The sequence below is a fragment of the Anopheles coustani genome, chromosome 2 (assembly GCF_943734705.1).
Source record: "Anopheles coustani chromosome 2, idAnoCousDA_361_x.2, whole genome shotgun sequence".
In the NCBI taxonomy this organism is placed as follows: Eukaryota; Metazoa; Arthropoda; class Insecta; order Diptera; family Culicidae; genus Anopheles; species Anopheles coustani.
The window spans coordinates 64,325,354-64,347,939 of NC_071289.1; the positions used below are offsets into that span (position 1 = coordinate 64,325,354).

General features: G+C 47.2%; 3 protein-coding genes across 5 annotated transcripts; 1 reads left to right on the plus strand and 2 right to left on the minus strand.

The window, feature by feature from the left end:
- The first annotated feature begins 1,081 nt into the window (after nucleotides 1-1,081).
- Nucleotides 1,082-6,495, plus strand: LOC131263681 (myosin light chain kinase 2, skeletal/cardiac muscle-like). The gene is made up of 5 exons (XM_058265923.1): nucleotides 1,082-1,106; nucleotides 1,700-1,994; nucleotides 2,113-2,254; nucleotides 2,321-2,520; nucleotides 5,594-6,495. The coding sequence occupies exons 1-5, from the start codon at nucleotides 1,082-1,084 to the stop codon at nucleotides 5,937-5,939; spliced, it is 1,008 nt and encodes a 335-aa protein (XP_058121906.1). The 3' UTR covers nucleotides 5,940-6,495.
- A 339-nt stretch (nucleotides 6,496-6,834) lies between these two features.
- Nucleotides 6,835-17,473, minus strand: LOC131266456 (nuclear factor NF-kappa-B p110 subunit). The gene is made up of 10 exons (XM_058268988.1): nucleotides 17,362-17,473; nucleotides 11,775-12,260; nucleotides 11,066-11,692; nucleotides 10,859-10,963; nucleotides 10,151-10,789; nucleotides 9,817-10,084; nucleotides 9,592-9,636; nucleotides 8,205-8,661; nucleotides 7,485-8,132; nucleotides 6,835-7,293 (listed from the first exon to the last, which is right to left on the minus strand). The coding sequence occupies exons 1-10, from the start codon at nucleotides 17,405-17,407 to the stop codon at nucleotides 7,189-7,191; spliced, it is 3,426 nt and encodes a 1,141-aa protein (XP_058124971.1). The 5' UTR covers nucleotides 17,408-17,473; the 3' UTR covers nucleotides 6,835-7,188.
- Nucleotides 17,474-20,805: 3,332 nt separating this feature from the next.
- Nucleotides 20,806-22,353, minus strand: LOC131263315 (uncharacterized). Of its 3 annotated transcripts, XM_058265494.1 has the most exons (4): nucleotides 22,265-22,317; nucleotides 21,977-22,182; nucleotides 21,524-21,896; nucleotides 20,806-21,430 (listed from the first exon to the last, which is right to left on the minus strand). In XM_058265494.1, exons 1-4 carry the CDS (start codon nucleotides 22,302-22,304, stop codon nucleotides 21,018-21,020), a joined length of 1,032 nt encoding a protein of 343 aa, XP_058121477.1. In that variant the 5' UTR covers nucleotides 22,305-22,317; the 3' UTR covers nucleotides 20,806-21,017. The 3 variants fall into 3 exon arrangements, with proteins under 3 accessions (XP_058121477.1, XP_058121476.1, XP_058121475.1); XM_058265493.1 differs by having other exon boundaries at nucleotides 20,806-21,896; nucleotides 22,261-22,353; XM_058265492.1 differs by having other exon boundaries at nucleotides 20,806-21,896.
- Between the last annotated feature and the right edge of the window lie 233 nt (nucleotides 22,354-22,586).

Here is a 22,586-nt window from a genome sequence, read left to right on the forward strand (position 1 = left end):
GTGTGTTTCTTTTACCTCCAATGTCATCACGGAGCGGCGCGGGAAAGCGACATAAATGTGACCCGATTATTCAAGGTTGTCCCTCAATCTTGTCCACCGACAAACACACCTATACACGCACGCAATACCGCGCAGAACAGCGCGTCAGGTGACCGTCGAGTCACCGATTCCATTGGCAAAGCAAGATCGGTTGTAGGTTGAAAACTCACGTCACGGCGCATCAAATCCAAGGTGGGAGACCCAAGCAGAGGGGCATGCGCTGAAATCAAAGGACGTAATATTAAACCGCATCGGCATACTGTTTCCCTTTCCCGCTTCTATGCGCCGCTAGCGGGGTTACGCTTAGCTTTCCAATTAATAAACCCTTCTTGATGCCGAAATGCGTCGCACGATGGGGAAAGGTGTTCGGCGAGATCAAGCTCGATCGTCAGTTTGCCGTGGAAAGTCAGCCGACGCGCATGGAGAACGCCTAGAAGAGCGCGCCCCACCATGGACGAGGGTGAAACGATCTTCTGTAAAACGTGTCGTGAGTCCAATTTTAAAACGCGCCATAAACTAACGAAAGAGTGTGTCGTGAAAATGTGTGTCACGTTACAAAAGTATCAATTTTCCAGCATGAAAATATGTTCTCAGGAGAAGATGGTTATGAAGTGTGTTTTAAGTATAAATTATTCGAACAGAGTTATGCTAAAATTAGTGCGAATGTTATGAACTGTGAGCAGTAGTCAAGCTTGGGAGTGAAACTTCACATAAAAGCAACTATAAAGCAAGCCAAGTGTTCATCTTTGAAGTGATCCTAAACATAGGATTAATATTTGCTCCAAAAAGCTGCCATTTTGGTTGAAAAGCACAACGACAAACCGGACCTTAGTTCGGTTTATTACGATCAAAGGAAGTTTTCGTTTAAGCTATTAAACAGTGATTATTTAAAGAAAAACAAAGTTGAAAGTGAAAGTTTACATAATAGTACAAAAATGGTGGGAAACGAACAAAATTGAACGTCGAAATTGCAGTATTCTGTGGTGAACTGTTTGCGACCGTGAAAACAGCACAAGTTGTCAGATAATCAATTAAACTCGAAATGGAATTTCATTATCCAACCTTTGGTAGTTTAGGTGGAAGTGTATATCGGTGAATGTTCTGCAATTTGGGACCCGACAATTATTTTATTAAGATACTTTTCAAATAATTATATTTTTAAACATTTTACGGGTATTCATGAGCTGATTACAAGAAAATTGAAGCTTAATCTTTTAGCAGGGTAGATGAGTTGAAAACAAATTCGTTTGCGCTATATATTCCTTAAACAAAGGTTAAAGCTTCTCTCTATTTTCTAACGTCTATTTTTAACAACAGACATATGAGTGAGATAAGCAGGATATCCAAGAAGCTTAAATAAGATAGAAACAAATCCATGCATAAGCTGATCTTTTCTACTATCCCTTTCTCGAACACGATTTTCACACGATCACAACGAAGTATGCCAAGATAAAAATTATGTTCTCCAGTGCCAATTTCCAAAATAAACACCTTCATCGTCGGGGAGTCGTTTCGCCATTCTAGGAGCGCGTCACGCGACTCACAAGAATAGGGCTTGCGTTTGTGTTTATAGTAGAGTCTAAACAAACCTTCGCCCATTTATCGTTTTCCACTCTCTTTCTCACTCTTATCTTCCTCTTCCTCTTCGCGCCCCGTCTAGACTTGGCACCGGCGTTCCCGTTCCGGGAGGTGCACCTAAAGATGGACGTCGACCCGCGGCAACAGTTCGAGATACTGCCGGAGCTGGGCCGGGGTACCTTCGGTACGGTGTTTCACTGCCGCGAGAAGGCGACCGGGCTGGAGCTGGCGGCCAAAATCGTGCCGTACAAGAAGAAGAACGACCGGAGCGACAAGGTGCGTGAGATCGACCTGATGAGCTGCCTACACCATCCGCGGCTGATCCAGCTGTACGATGCGTTCGACTACGAGAACAAATTCTACGTGATCCTGGAGCTGTGAGTATGCGTACGGTGTCGAGTTCTAAAATAAAAATGAGAAAAAAAATATATTAGTGAGAGAATGATGGGCTGATGGAAGCGATGGATGCTTACTTGGTTGCTGTCTGTCCCGCAGTATTCAAGGTGGCGAGCTGTTCGAGCGCGTCACCGACAACGACTTTGTGCTGACGGAGAAGGCGTGCGCCGTCTTTATGCGACAGATCTGCGAGGGCATGGAGTACATTCACAGCCGAAGCATCATCCACCTAGACATGAAGGTGAGTCCGAACGGCGTCACCGCCCCGACGCGAAGTGACACACACACACACATCCATCTCTTCCAGCCAGAAAACATCCTCTGCCTCACAAAGACCGGCAACCGGATAAAGATTATCGATTTCGGGTTCGCCCGCCGGTACGATCCGGGCAAGAAGCTGCAGGTGATGTTCGGGACGCCCGAGTTCGCCGCCCCGGAAGTGCTCAACTTCGACGAGATCTACTTCTACACCGACATGTGGAGCCTCGGTGTGATCTGCTACATGCTGTGAGTACGTCGCTACCGAGCCCCATTTCAGCTTGGATCGCTAGCGATCGCCTCCGCCTGCCTGCCTTCGTCCCGATCCCGAGCACAGGACCTGCGCAAACCGAACGCGGCCAGCTGTCGCTGTGCGCCCCCACGGTGTCTGCCGCAGTCGCCACTAATTAGAACCGCGCGCATACGAGCATGACGACGAGCGCACTGCGTCAACCCCCTGGCCACTAATGCTTCCGCTGCAGGTTTGTGTGGTTTTCGCTTCGCGTGTCGCCTTCTCTTCCCGTGTTTGACTTGTTTTGTTTTTCTCGCTCAACGTGCGCACGTTTTCCTACCGGAAACTGACCCCCACCCGTCCCGTACCACGCACAAACCTACGCTCTTCCGACGGGGTGCATGTAAACGTAACGTTTGCTCCATTCATAAAAATATAATCGTCTCGTATCGTCCATTCCGTTGAACCGCACAGTACGTACATCAACAGCATCCCCCTTGCGCAACAGGGGTTCCCTCTGCAGGGAGCGTTGAAGGGGAGAGGAATGGTGTTTTGCACACGAAGTTCTCGAGACCACACTTCGGCTTTCACTCTTCGTTGAAAAACGATTCACTCTCATGTGTTTTTATTGTAATTATTTCTTTTTCCATTTCTGTATTTTTGTTCCACAACCATTTTTTGTTTTTTGTGAATTTTTTTTTTGTTTTTGGTCGAGTTTTGTCGATCGTTATAATTTTTCTAACATTTTGTACTCTTTCCAATTGTTGAATCTTTCTCGTTTTTTTTTGTTTCATTGTACAAACATGTGATATAACGTTCATTTGTAGTTCGTTCATTATTTTTTCTAGTTTTTTGTATTTTTGATTTGACAGTTTGTTTGGTTGATACGTACATGTTTTTGTTTCCTTTTTCTATCCGACATTCTTTTCTATCCCACAAAATTGTCGCCATCGATTCGAATTTGTTTAATAGTTCTTCTTTCTTTTCCCCCATAGTGCGCTAAGAAATGTTGTTTTATGTCTCTATCGGCCGCATTGGCACACGTTGGTTGGGTTGTTTTTTGTTTATCACGTTTAACGCATAAGAAAAAAAGAGTGTTCTTGGTAACATACCGTTTTGATTTGGTTTTTATTGCCGATAATCGGGAACAGTGCGTAGGTTGCGCACCATCAGCGAACGCTAGTGGATATGCTAGGTAAGAAAATGGATAAAACTCTGCCTTCGAATACTGCGATGGTGGTAGGAGAATCAATTGAGTCCATTTTCCCAATAGCATTCCGTCGTTCGTTTATGGACAAAACATCATCCCTGTTTGGATGATGCTTCACCTTATGATCTTCTTCTTCTTGGCGTAACGACCTCTTGGTCATGCCTGCCCGTTAAGGGCTTACGAGACTTGTTTCCCTGTTGTACGTGGATAGTCAGTCCTCTCGTACAGGGGAGGGTCCGGTCTCGGTTGGGATTCGAACCCACGCCGTCGAGGTGGTGAGCCCCGGCGCTCATGGGCCGATTTTCTAACCGGCGCTACCGCTCGGCTGTCGCGGACCCGCGGACCACCTTATGATCGGTAACTTTTTATTTTGATGATCTTCATCATTCATTCATTCATTCATTCATTCTAATGTGTATTCATGTTGTACATTTTTCATATCCGTCAAACATTCAAAAGGCACGAAAAGGAACTCCAACACATTTTTACTCAATTGAATATTTGCACACTGTGCACCTCTTTCGTGAATGATACGGGTTCTTGAGGATAAGAAAATATTCTTGATAATATCTCCATACCTTGTTTGTTTTGCACTTTCACTGTGATTTTGAATTAAAATAATTCAAAGACATATTTTTCGCTGCTCCCAGGCCCCGGTGATTCCCCGAAGTCAAAATGTAAACTTCCCATAATGGCATACTCTCGATTCCCCTGAGTCGCAATGCTCGATATTTATGGCGCATCCCATTACCATAATTCGCACGGGACATACACTTCCGAGCACACGGTCCACGTGAAACAATTCTATAAAATACCCACCACACATCGAGCCTTCCGTTTGCGTGAAGAGCAAAGCGTGAAATTTACCTTAGCACGGTAAAACTTCCCCATGCAGTGATCCGCGCACGCCGACTTTTCCGTCAATCAACGCATGGGACCACCACTCACCGGTCGCGTGCGCTTTTTGGTTGGAGGGGATGAGTGGAAATAAAAAGCAAAAAATAACAAGAGAAGCTAGGTAGTAAAAACCACCCCCACGCCTCACCTGGAGCGTAGGGGTGGGGAATTCCCTAATCATGCAGAAATAAACATTTAATTAATTCGCTCCCGGTGGCGGCTCTATGGAGGAGTCGCCCTGGAGTTCCCCATTGCAAAATCACATCTGCACCCGGAATGCCAAAAATGTTTCTGCACCTGCACCCGATGCACTTGCACCTGACGCTCTGTACAATAACCTGGCGGATTGTGATCTGTGCATAAACGTGACCGATCGTGCGCTATCCATAGCATCTTCCCATTGGACTAACTGTGAGCGTTATTAATATCATGTGATTTGGTTGTTCGATACGACGGGGAGTTTCCACGGAGATCCTTGATACTACTAATGAACTAATTGTTTTATTTTAAGTTTTTTTATTCCTGCAATTGTTTGAAAAAAGCGATTAAAAAATACATCACTTTATAAACCACTTGTTTATAAAATTAAAGCTAATTTATCCGAATAAGAGTAACCAGAACAATTTTTGGTACACTGACAAGGAAATTAAAATGTCAAATAAAAAATGTGATATAATTTGATCCAGTAAATGTTACTCGAAAAATTAACCCGCGGGAAACTCCTCTGTCCACACAAATGCGTAGATGGTCTACCGGAACTTACTGTATCGCAAGCTTCATTTGGCAATTTCTCTATATCTCTCTCTCACTCTCTTCTCTCTTTCGTTCTCCAACTCACCTTCTCTTTCTCTCTTTCTCTCTCCTTCTCTCTTTGTTGCGCCGTCTGTTTTGCCCCACCATCTATCCACCATCTCTCATGATCCATCTCCGCACACCACCTCTTATCATCTCTGCGATCATCCCTTCGCGGCATCCACCTTCAGACTGTCCGGGCTGTCACCGTTCGTCGGCAGCGACGACATGGATACGATGAACAACGTCCTGCAGGGCAGCTACTCGTTCGACTACACCTCGTTCGAGGCGGTCTCGGAGAGCGCCAAGGACTTTGTCCGCAAGCTGCTGGTGAAGGACGGCGAGAAGCGGCTGACGGCGAAGCGGGCCCTCAAGCACCGGTGGCTGGCGGAGACGACGGCCCAGGGCACCACCGAACTGTCTGTAACAAAAACGAAGTTGAAACGCTATGTTATCAAGAAACGATGGATCAAGGCGGTCAATACGATCATCGCACTGCGGCGTATGGGCGCCCGGATCGATTACGATCTAGTGTAGGGACACCTGGAAACGGTTTTTCCCAGGTATGGGGCCTGATTTTCGTTTCTACTTTCCGCCTGGTCAGTGAAAGAGACAGAGGATAGAGAGCGGCGGGGTGATGCCGGTCATCTTATGAACGACATGGTGCGGAAAAAACAGGAATCAGAGGATCGCATTACAGGAATTGCCTAAAATGAACATCAGCTAGTAGAACATCTGAGAAGGAAAATTCTCTAATTACGGAGAACCCACCCTTTCTCTCTCTGTCCCTCTTTCTCTCTCTCTCTCTATTGTAGGGCTCGTCGACTCAATTACAGCCCCACAATACAAATACACACGCCCGGCACTCACGCCCACCCAGCAGAAAACTTCCCAAGATCCAGGAATATCTCCGACCGACCTCAGAAACCCGTTCCGGCGATTCCCGTGTTGCATAATTCATCCGTTCCACAGCATCCTCCGGCACCGGGGCCCGATCCAGGCTCGTCTCCATTTCCCCTCCGTTCCCTTTCGGATAGAGCGATAGGTTGTAATTATTTGTTATACTAGCAATAAAACTAAGTTTACCGGATACCGAAACCACCACCGAACAAAGTGTCCCGTTCGATACTCTCTGTCTGCCTGTAGCGAGTACACGGTACACGTGTATCGATCCCTCCCTCTCCCCCCCCCCCCCCCCCCCTCTCTCACCCAGCTGACCTCTTCGCACTCGGCACAGTCACGTTCTGTGCCGCCCGGGAACCGGTTTTATTCCTTTCCCCTTCACCCTTTCTAATCTGCGATTGAGAATTGTTAATTTTAAACGGGGAAAAAGGGCGAGGGGCACGAAACACGGTCCAAGTGGCAGGTGCATTGCTACGGTACGTGATATTACCACCGTGGATGGAAGGAAGGAACTACGAGCCTGCTAGAATTCCGATTGGGAAAATAGATTTAATCCAAAAATAAAATCGTTTAAAATGTAGATAATATACAAGGTACCAAGGGGAAGTCAAAAAGACGATCGCTCTTCGCTCCGCATCACTCACTCGCTAATACTAAAACGAAAACTGTGCTTTACACGTAAGGGAATGTAACCAAATTCCACAGCTTAAATGACCACACGGACGTCCCGGCTCCGTCAGCAACTTTATACTGGTGAGATATGAGATACTATTATTAAAGTATCGGTAGGTTTGTTACTCTATCGTTAAGAAAAATAAAATCACTTCTTTGGAGTTGTGTAAATATTCACAACCCTTCTCACACGGTGAACGGGTGCTCTCCGCTACTTCATCTTCCGGCAGATCATCTCGTCGATGCACCGCATGGCATCACGCAGCTCCAGTACGCCCAGCATCCCAATCAGCCGTTCCATTGGATGGGTTTGCATCTGCAACGAAAAACGAAGGGTGTGATGATTTTTTTTTTTCTATCAAAGCAACCCGAATAATCTATGAGATGACAAGTTTCATAATGTCAGCATAGTAACGATAATCCGATCATGTGAACAAGTTTATTCTACAATTAGTTGAAGAATACAAGCCAAGGGATTCTATGCACGGGTATCGATTGTTGCCTCACCTCGTAGTAATCGAGCAGCATCCTTGACGGGTTCGATGACAGCTCCCAAACGTCGAAGAATGCGTGAAAATCAAGCAGCGAACCGAGTTCCTTCCACGCACCGTCCACATTCAGACAGCGACACAGTTCCGCCAGACACCGCTCGTCGAACATTGTGCTCTCCGACCGTGGTTCCTTCGGGGCCACCGATTCCTTTGGCACCGTTTCCGGCTTGTGGTCCTCCAGCAGTCTCGCAATGTCCGCCCAGTCGCAGTTGAGATCGATCGAATCGAGCACGGTAGTGCGGTGTTCAACCGAGGGTTTCCCTTCACCTTGCCCCCCTTGGTGTTGGTTCTGCCCGGCATCATGCTCCTCCTCCTCTGCGTCGTCTTCCTCCTCCTCTTCCTCCTCCTCCTCATCTTCCTCGTCTTCCTCGTCTTCACCGTGCGGATTCATCATCCTTGGAATGGTTGGCTGTCGTTCGTGGTGCCCCAACCCATCCGGATCGTGCCGGAGAAGTTCCCGGACGATCAGTTTGTTGCTTCCGTTGCTCGTATGACACCTTGCATTGGCTAACTGAAGGGGTGTGTAGCCGGCGTTGTTCCGCTCCTGACCTAGTGCTGTATGGCCTACCTTTTCCAGTAGATAGTGGACAATATCAAGCGAGTCCTAAGGTCGAAAGAAAGAAAATGTAAAAATGAGTACAATTACATTTTCCACCACCCTCTGAGATCCACCTACATTATCGACTGCAATGTGCAGGACGTTATTGCCATGCTTGAGGTCCCGCTCGCAGACCGGTGCACCGGCATCGATCAGGATGCGCGTAATCTTCAGGTTCTTCGCGTACACGGCCGCCTGCAGTGGCGTCAACCCATCGTCGTTGGTGCTATCCATCCGGGCACCGTTCGCTCGCATGTGCTTCAGCAACAGGCGCACCATCTCCGGCACGTTCTCGACCACCGCCCGGTGCAGGGCCGTATTGCCACGGTAGTCGCAGTAGTTCAGGGCGGCTCCGGCGGCCAGCAGCGCCGCTACCACCGGCCCATTGTTTGCCGTCACCGCCAGATGGAGGGCCGTTTCGTTGCGATCGTTCGGCAGATCGAGCAGCTCGTCTGTCAGCCCGTACTCGTCCAGCAGTGCGATCAGCATCTGCGCAATGGTAGTATCGTCCCGGCGGATGGCCGCATGCAAGCAACTGGGAGAAAATGTGTAAAGGAAACAACACAAACATTAGCACTCGGCATCGGCAAGGAGGGATTTTTTTTTTTTGTACATCGTTAAGGACATGACCCAACCTAACATTCAACCAACTATTTAAGTGGGGGAAATTTGTGCAAAAGAAGAAAAAACTAGTCTTGAACGTATCCGACCCAGTACAAGCTCCTATTTCCATCCATTTGGGGATTTCACAACCGATCGGAACGTACCTCGAAAAGTACCGATAAATCCTGCCCTCCATAATTACACCCAAGGGAAGTACTGGAAATGGAAAGTGTGTGTGCTAAATATGGATAAGATCGATCACCGATCGCCCTTTGGGACGATAGATTTTCCAGCATAAATTAACGAAGGCCCGCGCGGTCCGCCAACATCCGAGCGAGCCTGTTTCTTATTGGAGGGCTCGTTTAGACCAAAAACAATTGCAAACGCAAAATTGTCGGATATTCCGATCGGCTCTCGGAAAAAACATCGAACGTAATGGAATTTCCAAAAAGCACGAACGAACGCAGGCCTTCAAGAGTCAACCCGCGGACATGATAAGACGCCACTCTCCGTCCGATTAGTGGATTGCCGGAAATTTGCAAATGTGCTGTGAAAACGGTGAGTCAAGGGTGACGGTTCGATTTCTCATTACAAGCCAAGTGCTGAAGCAAGCAACTTCAAACATGAACCACAGAGATTGGTGAAAGAATATTGGTACACAGCAGTAGTATAAGTTAAAACACATTTAAACCGACAGAAATAATTTATTTACATACAAAACAAACGATTGAAATAAAATAGCAGAAAAATGCATTGCTTTTGGAATGGCCGCCTCCAATGGCTGTGGAGTGCGCTGGGCGCGAGGGGGTGAGGATGGGTCCGGTGGGATGGAAAGACAACCAAAACCCGCGGTCCCATTCACCAGCGGTGCTCTCCGTAATGGCTCCTCCACGGGTCAGCTTCGAACCTACAACCGTACACCGGAATCACGAACACGAATGGTTCATCAGCACAAGTTAACGGGCGCAAATGTTGGTGGTGGTAGTGATGGAGGATGCAAAAATGTCTTCCCAGAGCCGCACAAGTGAGACACACACACACATACACAGAAACACGAATGGGACTGCGAAATGGTGGCCAAACTTACTTGAGCTGCTGCTGGTTGGAGGCGGTCCAGTGGGAGGAAAGGAGCTGCCGGGAGCGTTTGTAGTTCCCGGCGAACAGCTTGATCAGCACCATCAGCTTCCGGAGGGCCTCGCCGTGCCGGGTGTCGTCGCCGGTGCGGAGGAAATCGTTCAGCGCCTTCACGAGCGCACTGCTCTCCGGATCGCTGGCCGAATCGTCCGGACTGGCGTCCGTTTCCAACTTGACCAGATCCTGCTGGTTCTCGATCTCGCGTATGAGCTCGTTGAATTCTGCCGGAATATGAACGCATGAGGTAGGTACTTTCCGCCCGACAATCGACAGTCCAATCTCCTTACCTTCAGTGTTGCAGCGGAAGTCGCTAGAATCGAACGCCACATCGGACGCGATCGTGGTCGGGATGTTCAGTATCTCCTGGATGATGGCCTTGCTGAGTTCCTTGCTGATGGTCGTCCCGGTGCCATCGGTCGGCTCGAGCATGCCGTGCATCGGAGCCGTCTCCAGGGCTTCGCTGATCGCGTCCGGCGTGTGGTTCACGAGCATCGGAAAGGACCGATGCATCGACGGTAGCTGCGGCTGGGCTGTCACATTGCCACCACCCTCTGAACCTCCCCCACCGGCCGCCGTTTGTGCGTTCGGGTCGTTCGGAAGCACAGTAGGAATTTCGGACGATACCGTCCCCGAGCTCATGCGTAGCCGCTTGCGGGAGCTGTTCGTTCCGCTGCCACCCGGCACCGGCATCATGCCCGCCCGAGGCTTATACTTAAACGGTACCGGCTCGCTGAGACAGTGGTCCTTCGGCCGGTACAGCTGCATGTACACCTCGACCGGCTCGGTGATGTCCTTGTACCGGTACGGTGGAGTTTTGAACGCGATCGCGTACTGATGATGCACGTCCGCCTCGGAGAAGATGGCCTTATCGGTCCACACTTCCGTTTCGTACTCGTCCAGCTCGAAGAATCGGATTTGTATATTATCTGCGGATACAGGAACAACAGGTTAAAACACACACACTCTGTCACGCTGGTGGCGCTGGTGGTACCTACTTTTGCACACCTTCTCCACGAACATAAAAACCTCCTCGCCACCATCGACACTGCTGAACGTGGTGCTGAGCCGGCAAATCTTCAGCTCCCCCGTGAGGGCACTCTCTACAGGAAAAAAAGGGAACCGCTTTAGAACCGAACACACACCCACCCACACACCCACCCACCCACCCACCCACACACACACACAGACACACACACACTTACTCATATTATTGATCGCATTCGAGTAGACCGGCTCGGTCAGTGGCTTCCACTGGCTGGTGGCCGGATCGACCTCGAACGCCTGGAAGCACAAGCACACCTGGTTGAGGTTCATCGTGCGCGCCATCTGAGCCGCGTCATCCTGCATCTGCTTCTCCTCCCGCTCCGTCGGTTCGCGATTGTCCCGCGTCAAGCGATGCTTACGCAGCTTCTTGTACAGCTCCGGCGCGATAAACTTCTTCGCCGTGTGAATGATGCCCATACCCTGGAAGGTGGCAACGTACCCACCACCACCACCACCACCACTGTCACCCGCCACGTTCGGTCCAACGTCCACATCGTGCGGGTCGATCATATCCTCCTCGCCGGACTTGATCACCAGCAGGTGCGAGTGGGGCGCACGCCGGGCCGTTTCCACCTGGTAGAGCGAGCAGCGCACCTTCGCCTCCCCGCTGTACCCGCGCAGCTCGACCGTGGGGAACGTTTTCTTCGACTTTTCCGTCCGCTGGCCCATCAGCGAACCGTGCGTGCCGTGCATTTCCGACTGGTAGCGGAAGCGGAACTTGTCGACCGGCTGCTCGAGGATCACCAGGTGGGGCTTGCCGTAGTCGGGCTTCGGTGAGCCGAACGCTTTGGTGGGGGGTGGAGAAGGAGAAAAAAGTTGTTTGGGTCAGGATCGTTCGAGGCTTCACTTTTATCGCGAGGTTCTTACCATCGTTCGCTGACCCCGTGAAGGCTCCGTACTGCTGCTGCTGCATGTTGTTCTGATCGAGACACAAAATCTGTGGTGCGTAGAAATGTTGTTGCTGCTGAACCTGATGATGTGGCTGCTGCTGTTGCGCCTGATAGCCACTCATGCCGGCTCCGCCAGGGTAGTGCATCGACGCCGGTCCACCACTGTTGGAGAGGTTGAGGTTCTGCAGCGTGTACGAGGCACTGGTGTCGCTGGCGTTCGACTGCGGGGACATGCTGCTGTTGGTGCTGACCGACGACGGTGACGAGGGCGATGCGAACGAGGACGATGGCGAAGCGGCACTGTTGTACGGCCGCTCGGAGCTGAGTGTAAAAGGCTGTTGCTGCTGCTGCTGCTGCTGCTGATCTCCGGCACCCGCTGTTGCTGCCGTCGGCGGAATGTCCATCGACAGAATGGTGTACTGCGGTGGCGAAGACAACTGCTGCTGCTGTTGCTGCTGTTGCTCTGGAAATTGGGAAAATTAAAAGCGACCCATCAAACCAGTGAATCACGATCCGGCTTTTAGGGGTTTGACACACGGACTGACTGATGAGTGGGCCGGCCGGCCGGCTTGGAAAACCCCACAAACACCCCGCTCTAAAACGCGGGCGGGCGGGCAGCGGAGGGCCTTGGCGTCCTACCTGGCGCTTGCTGATGTTGTGACTCTTGGAACAGAAGTTGTATATCCGGTGACAAATACCAATCTAGAGACATGATACTAATACGATTTCGCGCTTTGCTTCTACTGCTGCTGCTGCTGCTGATACATCTTAACCGTGTCGAGGTCGACACACTACTGAGCGATCGTCACACCGCCGGACCGGCTCGGAGGCTCGCGATCAAACACCAAATCAACGGCCCCGCGGGGGTAATATTGTAGAACGCGTGTCGTTGCGCGGAACTCACACGAGACTAACTCGCGGGACTCCTCTCAAGTACCGGAAGGTGGGCGCGTGAGAGAAAAAGACAGAGAGTGATAGGGATCGGATTGGCACACCCCATTCCATCCCATCCCGCGAGGTTGGGTGAACCAATAAATTTCGCCTTGCGTAGCCGTAAGACGTTCGACTCGAGGTCTTCTTCCTCGAAGCGACAAAGGAAGCTGATAAGGGCGCCCCATCGGTGGTTATCAGTATCGACCCGATACCCGTTTGCCTCACAGTGGTCCCTTCCCAACCACTCCCCCCCCCCCCCCCCCCCCCTCCCCTACCGCTAACTCCTTCACACGTTAGAATGTGTTCCTTTTTCATTCATCATTTCCAACAAGTAGTTCACCGTTTGCGAAGTATTAGCGCGCGATAAGGCAATCGGCACGATATTACCTTTCCCTCGGTAAAGCAAACATAAGCAAGACGAAGGAACATCTCCGGTCCGTCGACGTCATGAACTCTTTTTTTTTTTTGCACGTCACGTGCTTCGACCCGACACCCGACGTCATCGTTTGTTAGCGTGTCGCCGGGCTCGGTCAAACGGTGTTATCCTTATCTCGGGAGCTTATTTTTGACGTAACAGGGATTCCTTCGTCCGGGGTCGCAGCCCCAAAATAGCGTTCTGGAGGACGTTCTATTTTGGGAACCACAGCCAGGTGGTTTATGATTACGAGGCGTGAGTCACTGATCGGTACATGGAATGTGTCGGTTGATCGCATTTATTTTGAATAGGCTTGTTCCATGTTGTAAGCGTCGTAAGCGGAGCAAACAGTGTACCGTGTTGCAATTTATGTTAACATGAAGCCGTTTTTCGAACCGTCAAACCCGTTCAAACAACAAACCATTCACGGCGTGACGTCAAACGTCATTTCATTTAAATTAACGAATTAAATTTCTTCACCAAATTGGCGTCATCCAGAGCCCAAGAAAGAGGGTCCTGTGGTTGGATTCGAATTCCGGACGCGTTGTTATCTTTAATTTTGAGGATCCACTTTCGACTCAAAGGCAGTAGGGTCAGTTATATTTATAAATTTCAACCATTATCACCCACTTTTGTTGGGGGTTGTTCTACTCCTGCACTCGGGTGAGGGACACATTGTTGCTTTTACGGGAAAAACTTATCAGGAAGCCGATTAATACGGTTCACGATTTTATTGAACCATAAACACGTGATAGCCCACTGCCCTTGAACGACAGATTAAAGGGGTCAACATTAGAAGATTGAAAGCACCAGCAATCGGGTTTCTTCGCGAGCATTCTCAACTCCTACCGGCACACTTTACTAGTTGTGAAAAGCTTCGATTAAAAATAACATTTTTCTTTAAATTTCAAAAAACATAATCGTGGGATTAGCGTTTCAAAGAGATTCCTTTGAATTGACGCATTTTGTGTGTAAAACACAGGCTAGTTACGAATGGGTATATTTTATCGGAATGCGCGGGAGAACGAGCGATTCCAATGACGCAAACTCTTTCTTAGTTTACACGCTGATCCACTCAATATGATTAATACGTAGCCGTCCGATAGCCAACCGAGAATTGGGTTTGGGCTTGATCAGGTTTGGCTGATGAGTTGAGCGAAACTGTTTTGAATGTGGATATTTGACCAAATTTTGAACATAGAATGTTTTTATATTTTTATATTGAAAGGATCCTGTTTTGATATGCTGCAACAATACGGTTTGAATCAAGAACTAAGGGGGCTAAGATCGTGTTATGTACGATGGGAAGTTTTTTATAAAAAGATAAAACTTTTAAAAATAAAAAAAACCAATATGGTATGTTTTTTACGAAAAGTAAAAACTTTCAAAAATAACCATCGAAATCTCAAAATAAACCTTTCAAATAAAAAAAAACTCTCTCGTAAGAAACAGTTTCAACGAAACAATGTTTAGAAAACACTGCTTATCGATGATCAAACGCGTATCTCCACTAAACTAATTAGCCAACATTTGCTAAAGTGTAAAACCAAATCTCTTCCCGATCAAGCCCGACAATAAAGGCTGACTCATCGGGGTATCATTTTCTTTTCCCGCCATCGATCGAAAACAGCACGTGCTTCTGCCTAATGTAATGGACAAAGTGGGGAATAATGGAGGGGAAAAAAATTTCCGTTCGTACGACCCACATTGAACGCCAGATTAACTGATTCGTATATGCGGTGGCAAGATAAATAAACGTTTACAATAGTATTAGAAGTCAATGTAAACGAATTAATTATCCTTTTGAAAAACCCATAGTAGGCACTACCAGCAAAGGATATGAAACTTATAAAAACACAACATTTTACATTTCAAACACAATACAAAAAAACGACGTACCTGAGCGCACGTTGAACAGAGTGCCGCGCGAAAAAAAATGGTGGACGATCGCTTCGAAGGTGGACGCTTCTTCAAAGACAACAACCTCACCGGAACACAACCAAATCACAACAGAAACCGAACATCTCAAAGCCCCTTGCGGTATGCGATCCTGAAGATCTTCACCTTGTCGTTCATAGAAACGTCACACGTTACCTTCCCTTTTTTCATTTCACAAATCAAACCACAAACCGGCCTGCTGCCTCGAAAGCTGTGACGATGCAAACGTGCGTGTAGATCGATGACGACATTCGCGAGTGTGTCGCGAGGCAATCGTTTTTGCGTCAAATGGCGTGTGGGGGAGTCGGGGTCAACACGGACCGGTAATGGTTGAACAATGTTTGGAAAAATGATAAAATAATGTCCATAACCAACCCTGTTGGATGATGCAAAGCCGTCTATATGGTAAATTTATACACTTTATGAAGTTAAATGAAAAATGAAGTTATAGTTTTTCCTTCGATGTTCAAACCAATTTTGAACGAAGATAAATGTTATTTCTTTCCTATGCACTTCATTATGCCCTTTTTCCCCTATAATCTTTTAGGACTTCAAAATGGTGATATTAGCTGTTCACTCAATGTGCAACACATGTAATGATTTCTACTTCAATTCTTTATCAATTATTTCCATGTTTAATAAAGCACACCATTTGTGTTTACAAACTCTAAAAACATGTTGTGGCTGATAATTCGGTCACAAATCGTATTAATCTTTGTTTTTTTATTCCGGTGTAATTTTGATTTACCTCGTACTATCTCGTTGGCAATCGATTGTTTGACCCTTTCGACGGGTTAAAATAAATAACAATAATAACCGCACCTCTCAACCCCCAGGCGGTGCACAGTTGACGACCGACAAGAAGCGGATTGACGTGTCATGACGCTGGATGCTGGATCGCGGGGGAAGGGGAGCCCACTTTGATGGGAGAGGACCCGGTTTTTGGGATTTCCCACCGGGCCAAAACAAGACCCCGGCTCGTGGTGGTAGTGCTTCGTGGCACCGAGAACGGAATCGGTCCAACCACTAGCAACACCGCCATCAGCATCGTCATCACCAACACGCGGATCGATCGATCGCGGCCAGCGCATGACACACGGTGTGAGTGTGCATCAACATTGGGACGGTGAGATGGTGATCCTCGCGGGAGCGAGGGGGGAGGGTTTGAGACCGGGGGATGGCACGCTTAATAGCTGACGCGCTAAGACGTTTGGGCTTTCCCGCGGCCGGATCATGTACCGGTTTGCCTGCCCCTCCACTGCGCTGACGGTGGTGGGTTTTTTTTCCACAATTGGCCGTGCGCCCTACTCCTGCTCCACACTCCACCCGTCCGCCCGTGCCCTGCATACATAATCACGCGAATGGCGCAAGGCAGCGTGCATGATAAGCAAAGGAAGCACTGAGAACAGGGAACGGAAAGAGGGGACAGTATGGGGGCTCATTCTGTATTCATAATGCGAGAATGAACGTTAACAAAACAAAATCCCCCAACTTTTATTGAAGCGAACGATCTTGCCGGCTGATTCATCGGCGCTAGATTCTAAGAAGTACCAACAAACGAAACTGATCGAAACGCCAAATTACGCTCTGAAGGACGTTCTCGAATGGACATCATTCGCGGCACGCAGCGAACCGAGTTACGCGATGGTGAATGTTTCATTTTAATTCTATTTCCGGTACAGCTGAACTCCAGATAACCTTGCGCTTCCATCTGTGCAACGTGGGTTCGTAACCCCGTTGGTGTCCTTTGTGTTGCATTAACTGTTCTTAGGGTATGTTTTGCTGAATGCATCGATACGGTTAAATAGCTGTGCAATTGGTGGGGTAAACAAATGGCAAACAAGAAGAAAAAACATAAAATACTGTCAAGGGGAAAATGCATGGAGCAAAATGTCTCAGAGCAAACGATAATTTATACATGTTGTAATATATTGAATCATTTTTTAAACCCTAACCGTTCATCAAAGAAAGTAATTTCGATTGAATAAAATGGTAGAACCAAATAAAAGTCTAAATTAAAGAAAACACTTGGTTCATCTTGCACATGAACAGCGGTGAATCATATTACTGAAGAGCTTGTAAATTATAGAGTAGCGTTTTATCAATCGTCGATAGACGCCGGACTCTGCGATCTCCGCTATACCAAATTAGAATTACGAAATATAATTTGTGGCACCAAAGTAGCCATAAAACCGTACAGTTAATGACTCATATAAACCCAAACACGTACCGCACACATTTGGAAGCGTATTGTTGTAGTAAAACGGATTGTACTTACCGTATAGTTCGTGCCGGTAGCAGTCCAAATTCAATAACGTCGACATTTTAACGCCGTTTCGAAACACGCACACACACGAGGGCAAGATGTTTGGTGCGGAACAACAAAAACAAATCACTATCACCCGCCAGAAGAGAAATATTACAAAACTGCGAAATGCCGCGAAACACAACACACTTGCTTCGACCGGGTTTGACTTCGCTGGCGTTATCAGGCGTTTGGTGGACGCCTTGTGACGAACACAAGCAAGAGCGCGTGCCCTTTTTGTTTAGTCGGTGTTTTCGTTTATCAAATAGATTCACACTTTTGTATATGCACCAAACACTTCTGTTAGGGAGATGAACTTCTGTAGTGAAAATTTTAGTAAAGTTGTTCGGAGTAGTGTTACTTGCTGTTTAAAACAGACGCTTCAAAACAGAAACACGTGTTCGTTGCACTTTTTTTCAAATTCAACCTCCCTGCAGCTGTTTTAAACCTAGCCAACCTAGGTAAATGCAATTCGAAGTCACCGATTCACTTTCGCATTGCTAAACACACATTGCATTTTTACACGGGTGGCACCTCCCCTTGAGCCCTCACTGCACTGTACCTTATCAAACACTGCACCGGCGGTTGGAGTGTGTTTGCAGAGGCGTCGGTCCCAACAACCACGGGCTAATTGGTACCCCTAGGTGAATTCCTTCCGATCGCGAGGCCGTACAAACAAATGTGGTACGGTACTCTGCAATGTAACGCGGGCACAATGCAAGATGTTCTTGTAACGCTTTGTTTTTTTCTACACCACTTCACTTCCGGCGGACCTCCTGTTTGCAATCGCAACACAGCACTCTGTAAACACGCGGACTAGCCGTTGGGATAGAACTGTTGCGCACTACTAGATGTCGTTCAAGCGACTCAAAACGAGGAACACGACGTCAGATCGACCACTCCCGGAGACTCACATTAGTACACTGAGCAATAAGTTCTCGCGGCCTCGCAGCATCGATCAGACTTCCAGCTACGATCGGACTGGACCACACACACCCACATACATTCCACAGTCTCAGCATAACAGTGCTTCTCAACCCTTTGTTTCTTCCAAAGCCTATCCTTCCTTTTATTCCAATTCATGAAACAGATATCAATCGCAATGTCCGTCAACTGTTGGTTTCCTCTTTTTATCATTGCATAAATTAAAAATTTAGTTTGTTAGACTGATGGCATAATATTCCAGATGATTTTTCCAGTTGTCCAGTTCTGCTAACCACAATTTCATATGTAAACATTACAATAAATATTATTTTCGTTACTTTCATTACCGAGTAACAACCGTCTTTGCTCATGCATGCTTAGCAATAAAAGCATTCAAGAGTTAACCGCTTATTAAACTTGTATAGTCAATCTTCCCATACATGGGGAAGGTCCGGCCACGATTGCCATGCAATAATTAATAATGGAAAGGATCCTATCCTAACTATCCACGAACACTAAGGAAAAAAAATGTAATAATCTCTTAAAAGACAGGCATGACCAATACGGTATTTACGCCAAGAAGAAGATCTAATTTATTTTCTTTTCCAATATTCTACCAGTTCATATAAAGTTCTATAGCAGTACTCTAACACTTTTTCTTCGACCGTGTTCGGTCATGCCTACCCATGAACGGCTTACTAGACTTTTTCCTTCCGTGTACAAAGATGGTCAGTCCTTTCGTGCAGACTAGGGACAGATCTCGGTTAAGATTCGATTCCACACCTTCGAGGGTGGAAGGTGTGGGGTGAAGTGTTCCTCGGCACTCGTGGGCCAATTTTCTAACCGGTTTTAACGCTCGGCTGTCGCGGACCGCCTCTACGATCGCTTCTTATAAAGTAATTCGCCATCTTTCAAATCTTCTATGGTGAACGTTTATTTCACGTGCTGGTGGACGTAGTGTTTATTCAGTTTATCGCACTTTTTTACTGTCTTAATCAAAACATAAGCTTCCAGCATTGTGCATCAAAATCAGAAACTTAAGAAATAGCTGTTACTCGATTTTTTTATTTGAATGTTTAGGTCTAAAAACATTTGTAGTATCGAGTATGAAAGCAACAATTTGGTCCACTTTGAAATGATTTCCGCGAAAACAAGATATATTTGAGACACATTAAAAAAAAATAGCGTCTTCTCGGAGGAACTAGTTTGAGAATCACTGCCGCGGGTAAGATAGTCAGCTGCTGCACACATCGTTCAACTTGCTTTCGTCGCCACACTGCAACATGATTTTAACGACACCAAATCCTCCGAGAACTACATGCTGCTGCATCCGGGAACCATCGGGAATTAGAACATCACAACAAGAAACAAAACGGTCGAGAACGTGTACGTTTTGGGAAAATTTCCGGGAGAGGAATCACTTTTCTTTATCGCCGACTTAGCGCATACGCGAAACAAAGCACACTCATACCGCTGGACTGACTCCGCCGTTGAATGGCCATTTACGCGTGCGGCGATTCGGTGAATCCCCGCGAACCGCGCATTCGTGTTCGTGACAACCGCGACAACTTGTTTTCATTCCCCACAGGGTCCGGCGGTGCTGCGCGAGGTGGGTGTGTTTGTACGCGAGCTACAGGTGCCCGCACGGTCCGGGGCATCATATGGTGCGTCATGACATTTTTTTTAAATAGCTGCATCATCGCGAGCCGCCGTTGGTCTATGGGAGGGAGGGAAGCAGATCGAGCCCCAACCAGGTTTCCATGGGGCTCGACCCCGAAGGCATTCGATCCTCTTCCAGAGGTAAAGCACGGACCGACGAACGTGCCTTCGGCGAATATGCATTTTAGTGCCGTACAAATGCAGTTTACAATGTTGGGGCGATCGAACTCGGTTCCGTTGGACGAGGCTATGACTGGTTAATGCGCCATTTTGTGCTCACAGCAGCCACTAGGCACGTGCTATCGGTCGCCTTATCCTATTGAGTAATCGTGCCTGGCCGATACTGATACGTTAACATCACGAAGAAATAACGAAACTACATGTTACAACATTCTTATCACTTTCTCTCGGCCCTTTCGACGACTTTCGGAAACAAACCCCATCACTTTAACATCTCAAATCAATCAACGCTTTTATCTCTCGGTCGAAATCTCGATAAATGGCGCAGAAGCAACACACTCCACGTCCGGTGCAGAGGACGGCAAAAGGAAGACACCCGCTTATCAGTTGACATCGGCCGTCGGGCGGTGGCAAAGTCCAGCGCTCCCGAAGCTGATGACACAATGATCACCGAACAAACCGGTACAGTACATTCTTTCTGCTAGCTTATCAACCCATTTTATGGCTCCACGGTTATTTCATTAAAGGATTTCACATACGTATCTCCGTCTTGCAAAAGGTGATCCATGTTACTTTCAGCTGAACAAATATGGTTTATCAATTGTAATTCTATAAGCGATACAATAACGAATGTGTAAATAAACATACTTTTAACCATGAATAGAACAGTTTTCTTTATTTAATTAAGGCTTAATTTGTACCGGTAAAATACCACAAGTATAAATGAGATGAAATTTTAAAAAAATCCATACTGCCGATTACCAAATCTGCGTCGTCATTATAAATCGCACTTATTCCTGTTTTCATCCAGTCTATCGTGTTAATATCTCGAGCAAGCTGCTGATGAACCAATTTTGTTCTGGCCACTACCACCGGGATTGGTAGTAGTTCGATGCACACACAGAATTGCGCCTTAGTTTCACTTTCTTCGCGATAGGCATGTCATCCTGATCTTCTATCGTGGGACATTCCACGTAATTTGGCGTCAATGGTGTCTTCTGAGCAACCATATTGATCGTTAGGCTCTTCATCAGGGAGGCCATTTTCTTGTTCGTCTTCGAAGGAGGCGTTTTGTTCACCTTCCCATCGGACTGTAGAGAAGTCAAATCTGTTTCGTCAATGCTAGGTGGCTCCTGATGGTTGGCTGGTTTGTTCTCTTGGCGCTTGCTGGTAGCTTTCTTCGGTTTTCCTTTCGTTGAGGTTGCTGTCAGCGGTGATCTTTTGCCCGTGTCTCTAGCTTTATTACCGCACAATAAGTCTGTGCGTGGAGATGATTTTGCTACAGAAATCAAGAAGGGTGTTTGGATTATCGATTGAATAAAAGCTTTATCTTCCTCAGGATTCGTGGGATCGATATTTAACGTCACCATACCGGTAGATTCCTTTTGCTTGTCTTTACAGCTTTTCGGAGAGACACTAATTGAATCTGCGACAAACTCTTCCATAGAGCAACTTTCAACGGAGGCTATTTTTGGCAATACCATTACATCGGAATGGTCACCCGAATAAGGAGAGGCTTCGGTCTCGTGCTTGACCGTCGGACCAATATCCAAACAGCTGTCCGGAAAGTCACTATGATAGGTTATGGCATTACTGATTTCGACGCACGGTTCCTGATGGCTAGCTTCAAAATGACGCAGTTTTTGGTCTGACTCGAGCGCAAGCCGCTTAAATTGGTAGGCCACGTTCAGCTGGACGAGGCATAGATCACAAATCCACATCGCTAATCCGTCGTGTTCATTGATCTGCAACAATAACAATAAAAACATCGCGAGAGACGCCATTAACGTTCCGTGCAACTATTTCACCTTGCAAGTGAACTTACGGGCAGCAACAGCACAAAGCGAAGCTTGTCTGCGATGAAGTTGATTGAAGCCACGGAGCACTGTTCATCGTTAACCAAGCTGGAATGGAAAATGTATCGCGCACCTTCCCCTAGACAGACGCGGCACAATTTCGTTTGGTCATCCATTGTTGTATTGATAGAACGAAACATTGGCACGGGATGCACCTTAAAAGACGGGTTTTCACCTAAAAAGATGGGTTTAATGGCTCTCGTTAAGATTTTTACAGCATATTGTTGCTGATGATGAAGACTATTTTACTTACTCACTTGCAATTGGAAAGGCACAAACATAAACAGCTTTCTTCATAAAACAGACGTTGCTCAGCTGTCATTTTCAACTCGTTCAAAATGTTTACCTTTCAACCAAGGTTATTAAAATAAAGTTTCAGACGTTTACGGTTATGATTTTAAATAACTTAGGCAAATTTTTGAATTAAATTTATATAATTTGGAACTGGGGTGCCCCCTAGCTGTGACATTGTGAACTACAGTCGAGACAAAAGAGAAAAGATAAAGAGTAGAAAAAACTAGTGGTGGGGAAACTGAATCCCTACAGGGATTCGAATCTTTCGATTCAAATCCATTCTGA

Bases quoted from the DNA above. Each gene is read 5' to 3' on its own strand.
- LOC131263681 (XM_058265923.1), top strand. From the start codon at position 1,082: ATGGAATTTCATTATCCAACCTTTG. The intron at 2,255-2,320 runs GTGAGTCCGAAC...CATCTCTTCCAG, and splicing joins TCATCCACCTAGACATGAAG to CCAGAAAACATCCTCTGCCT. The intron at 2,521-5,593 runs GTGAGTACGTCG...ATCCACCTTCAG, and splicing joins GGTGTGATCTGCTACATGCT to ACTGTCCGGGCTGTCACCGT.
- LOC131266456 (XM_058268988.1), bottom strand. From the start codon at position 17,407: ATGTCGACGTTATTGAATTTGGACTGCTACCGGCACGAACTATACG. The intron at 10,085-10,150 runs GTAAGGAGATTG...ATATTCCGGCAG, and splicing joins CTTCCGCTGCAACACTGAAG to AATTCAACGAGCTCATACGC. The intron at 9,637-9,816 runs GTAAGTTTGGCC...GTACGGTTGTAG, and splicing joins TCCAACCAGCAGCAGCTCAA to GTTCGAAGCTGACCCGTGGA.
- LOC131263315 (XM_058265492.1), bottom strand. From the start codon at position 22,304: ATGAAGAAAGCTGTTTATGTTTGTGCCTTTCCAATTGCAA. The intron at 22,183-22,264 runs GTGAGTAAGTAA...CCATCTTTTTAG, and splicing joins TTGTGCCTTTCCAATTGCAA to GTGAAAACCCGTCTTTTAAG. The intron at 21,897-21,976 runs GTAAGTTCACTT...TTATTGTTGCAG, and splicing joins GCTTTGTGCTGTTGCTGCCC to ATCAATGAACACGACGGATT.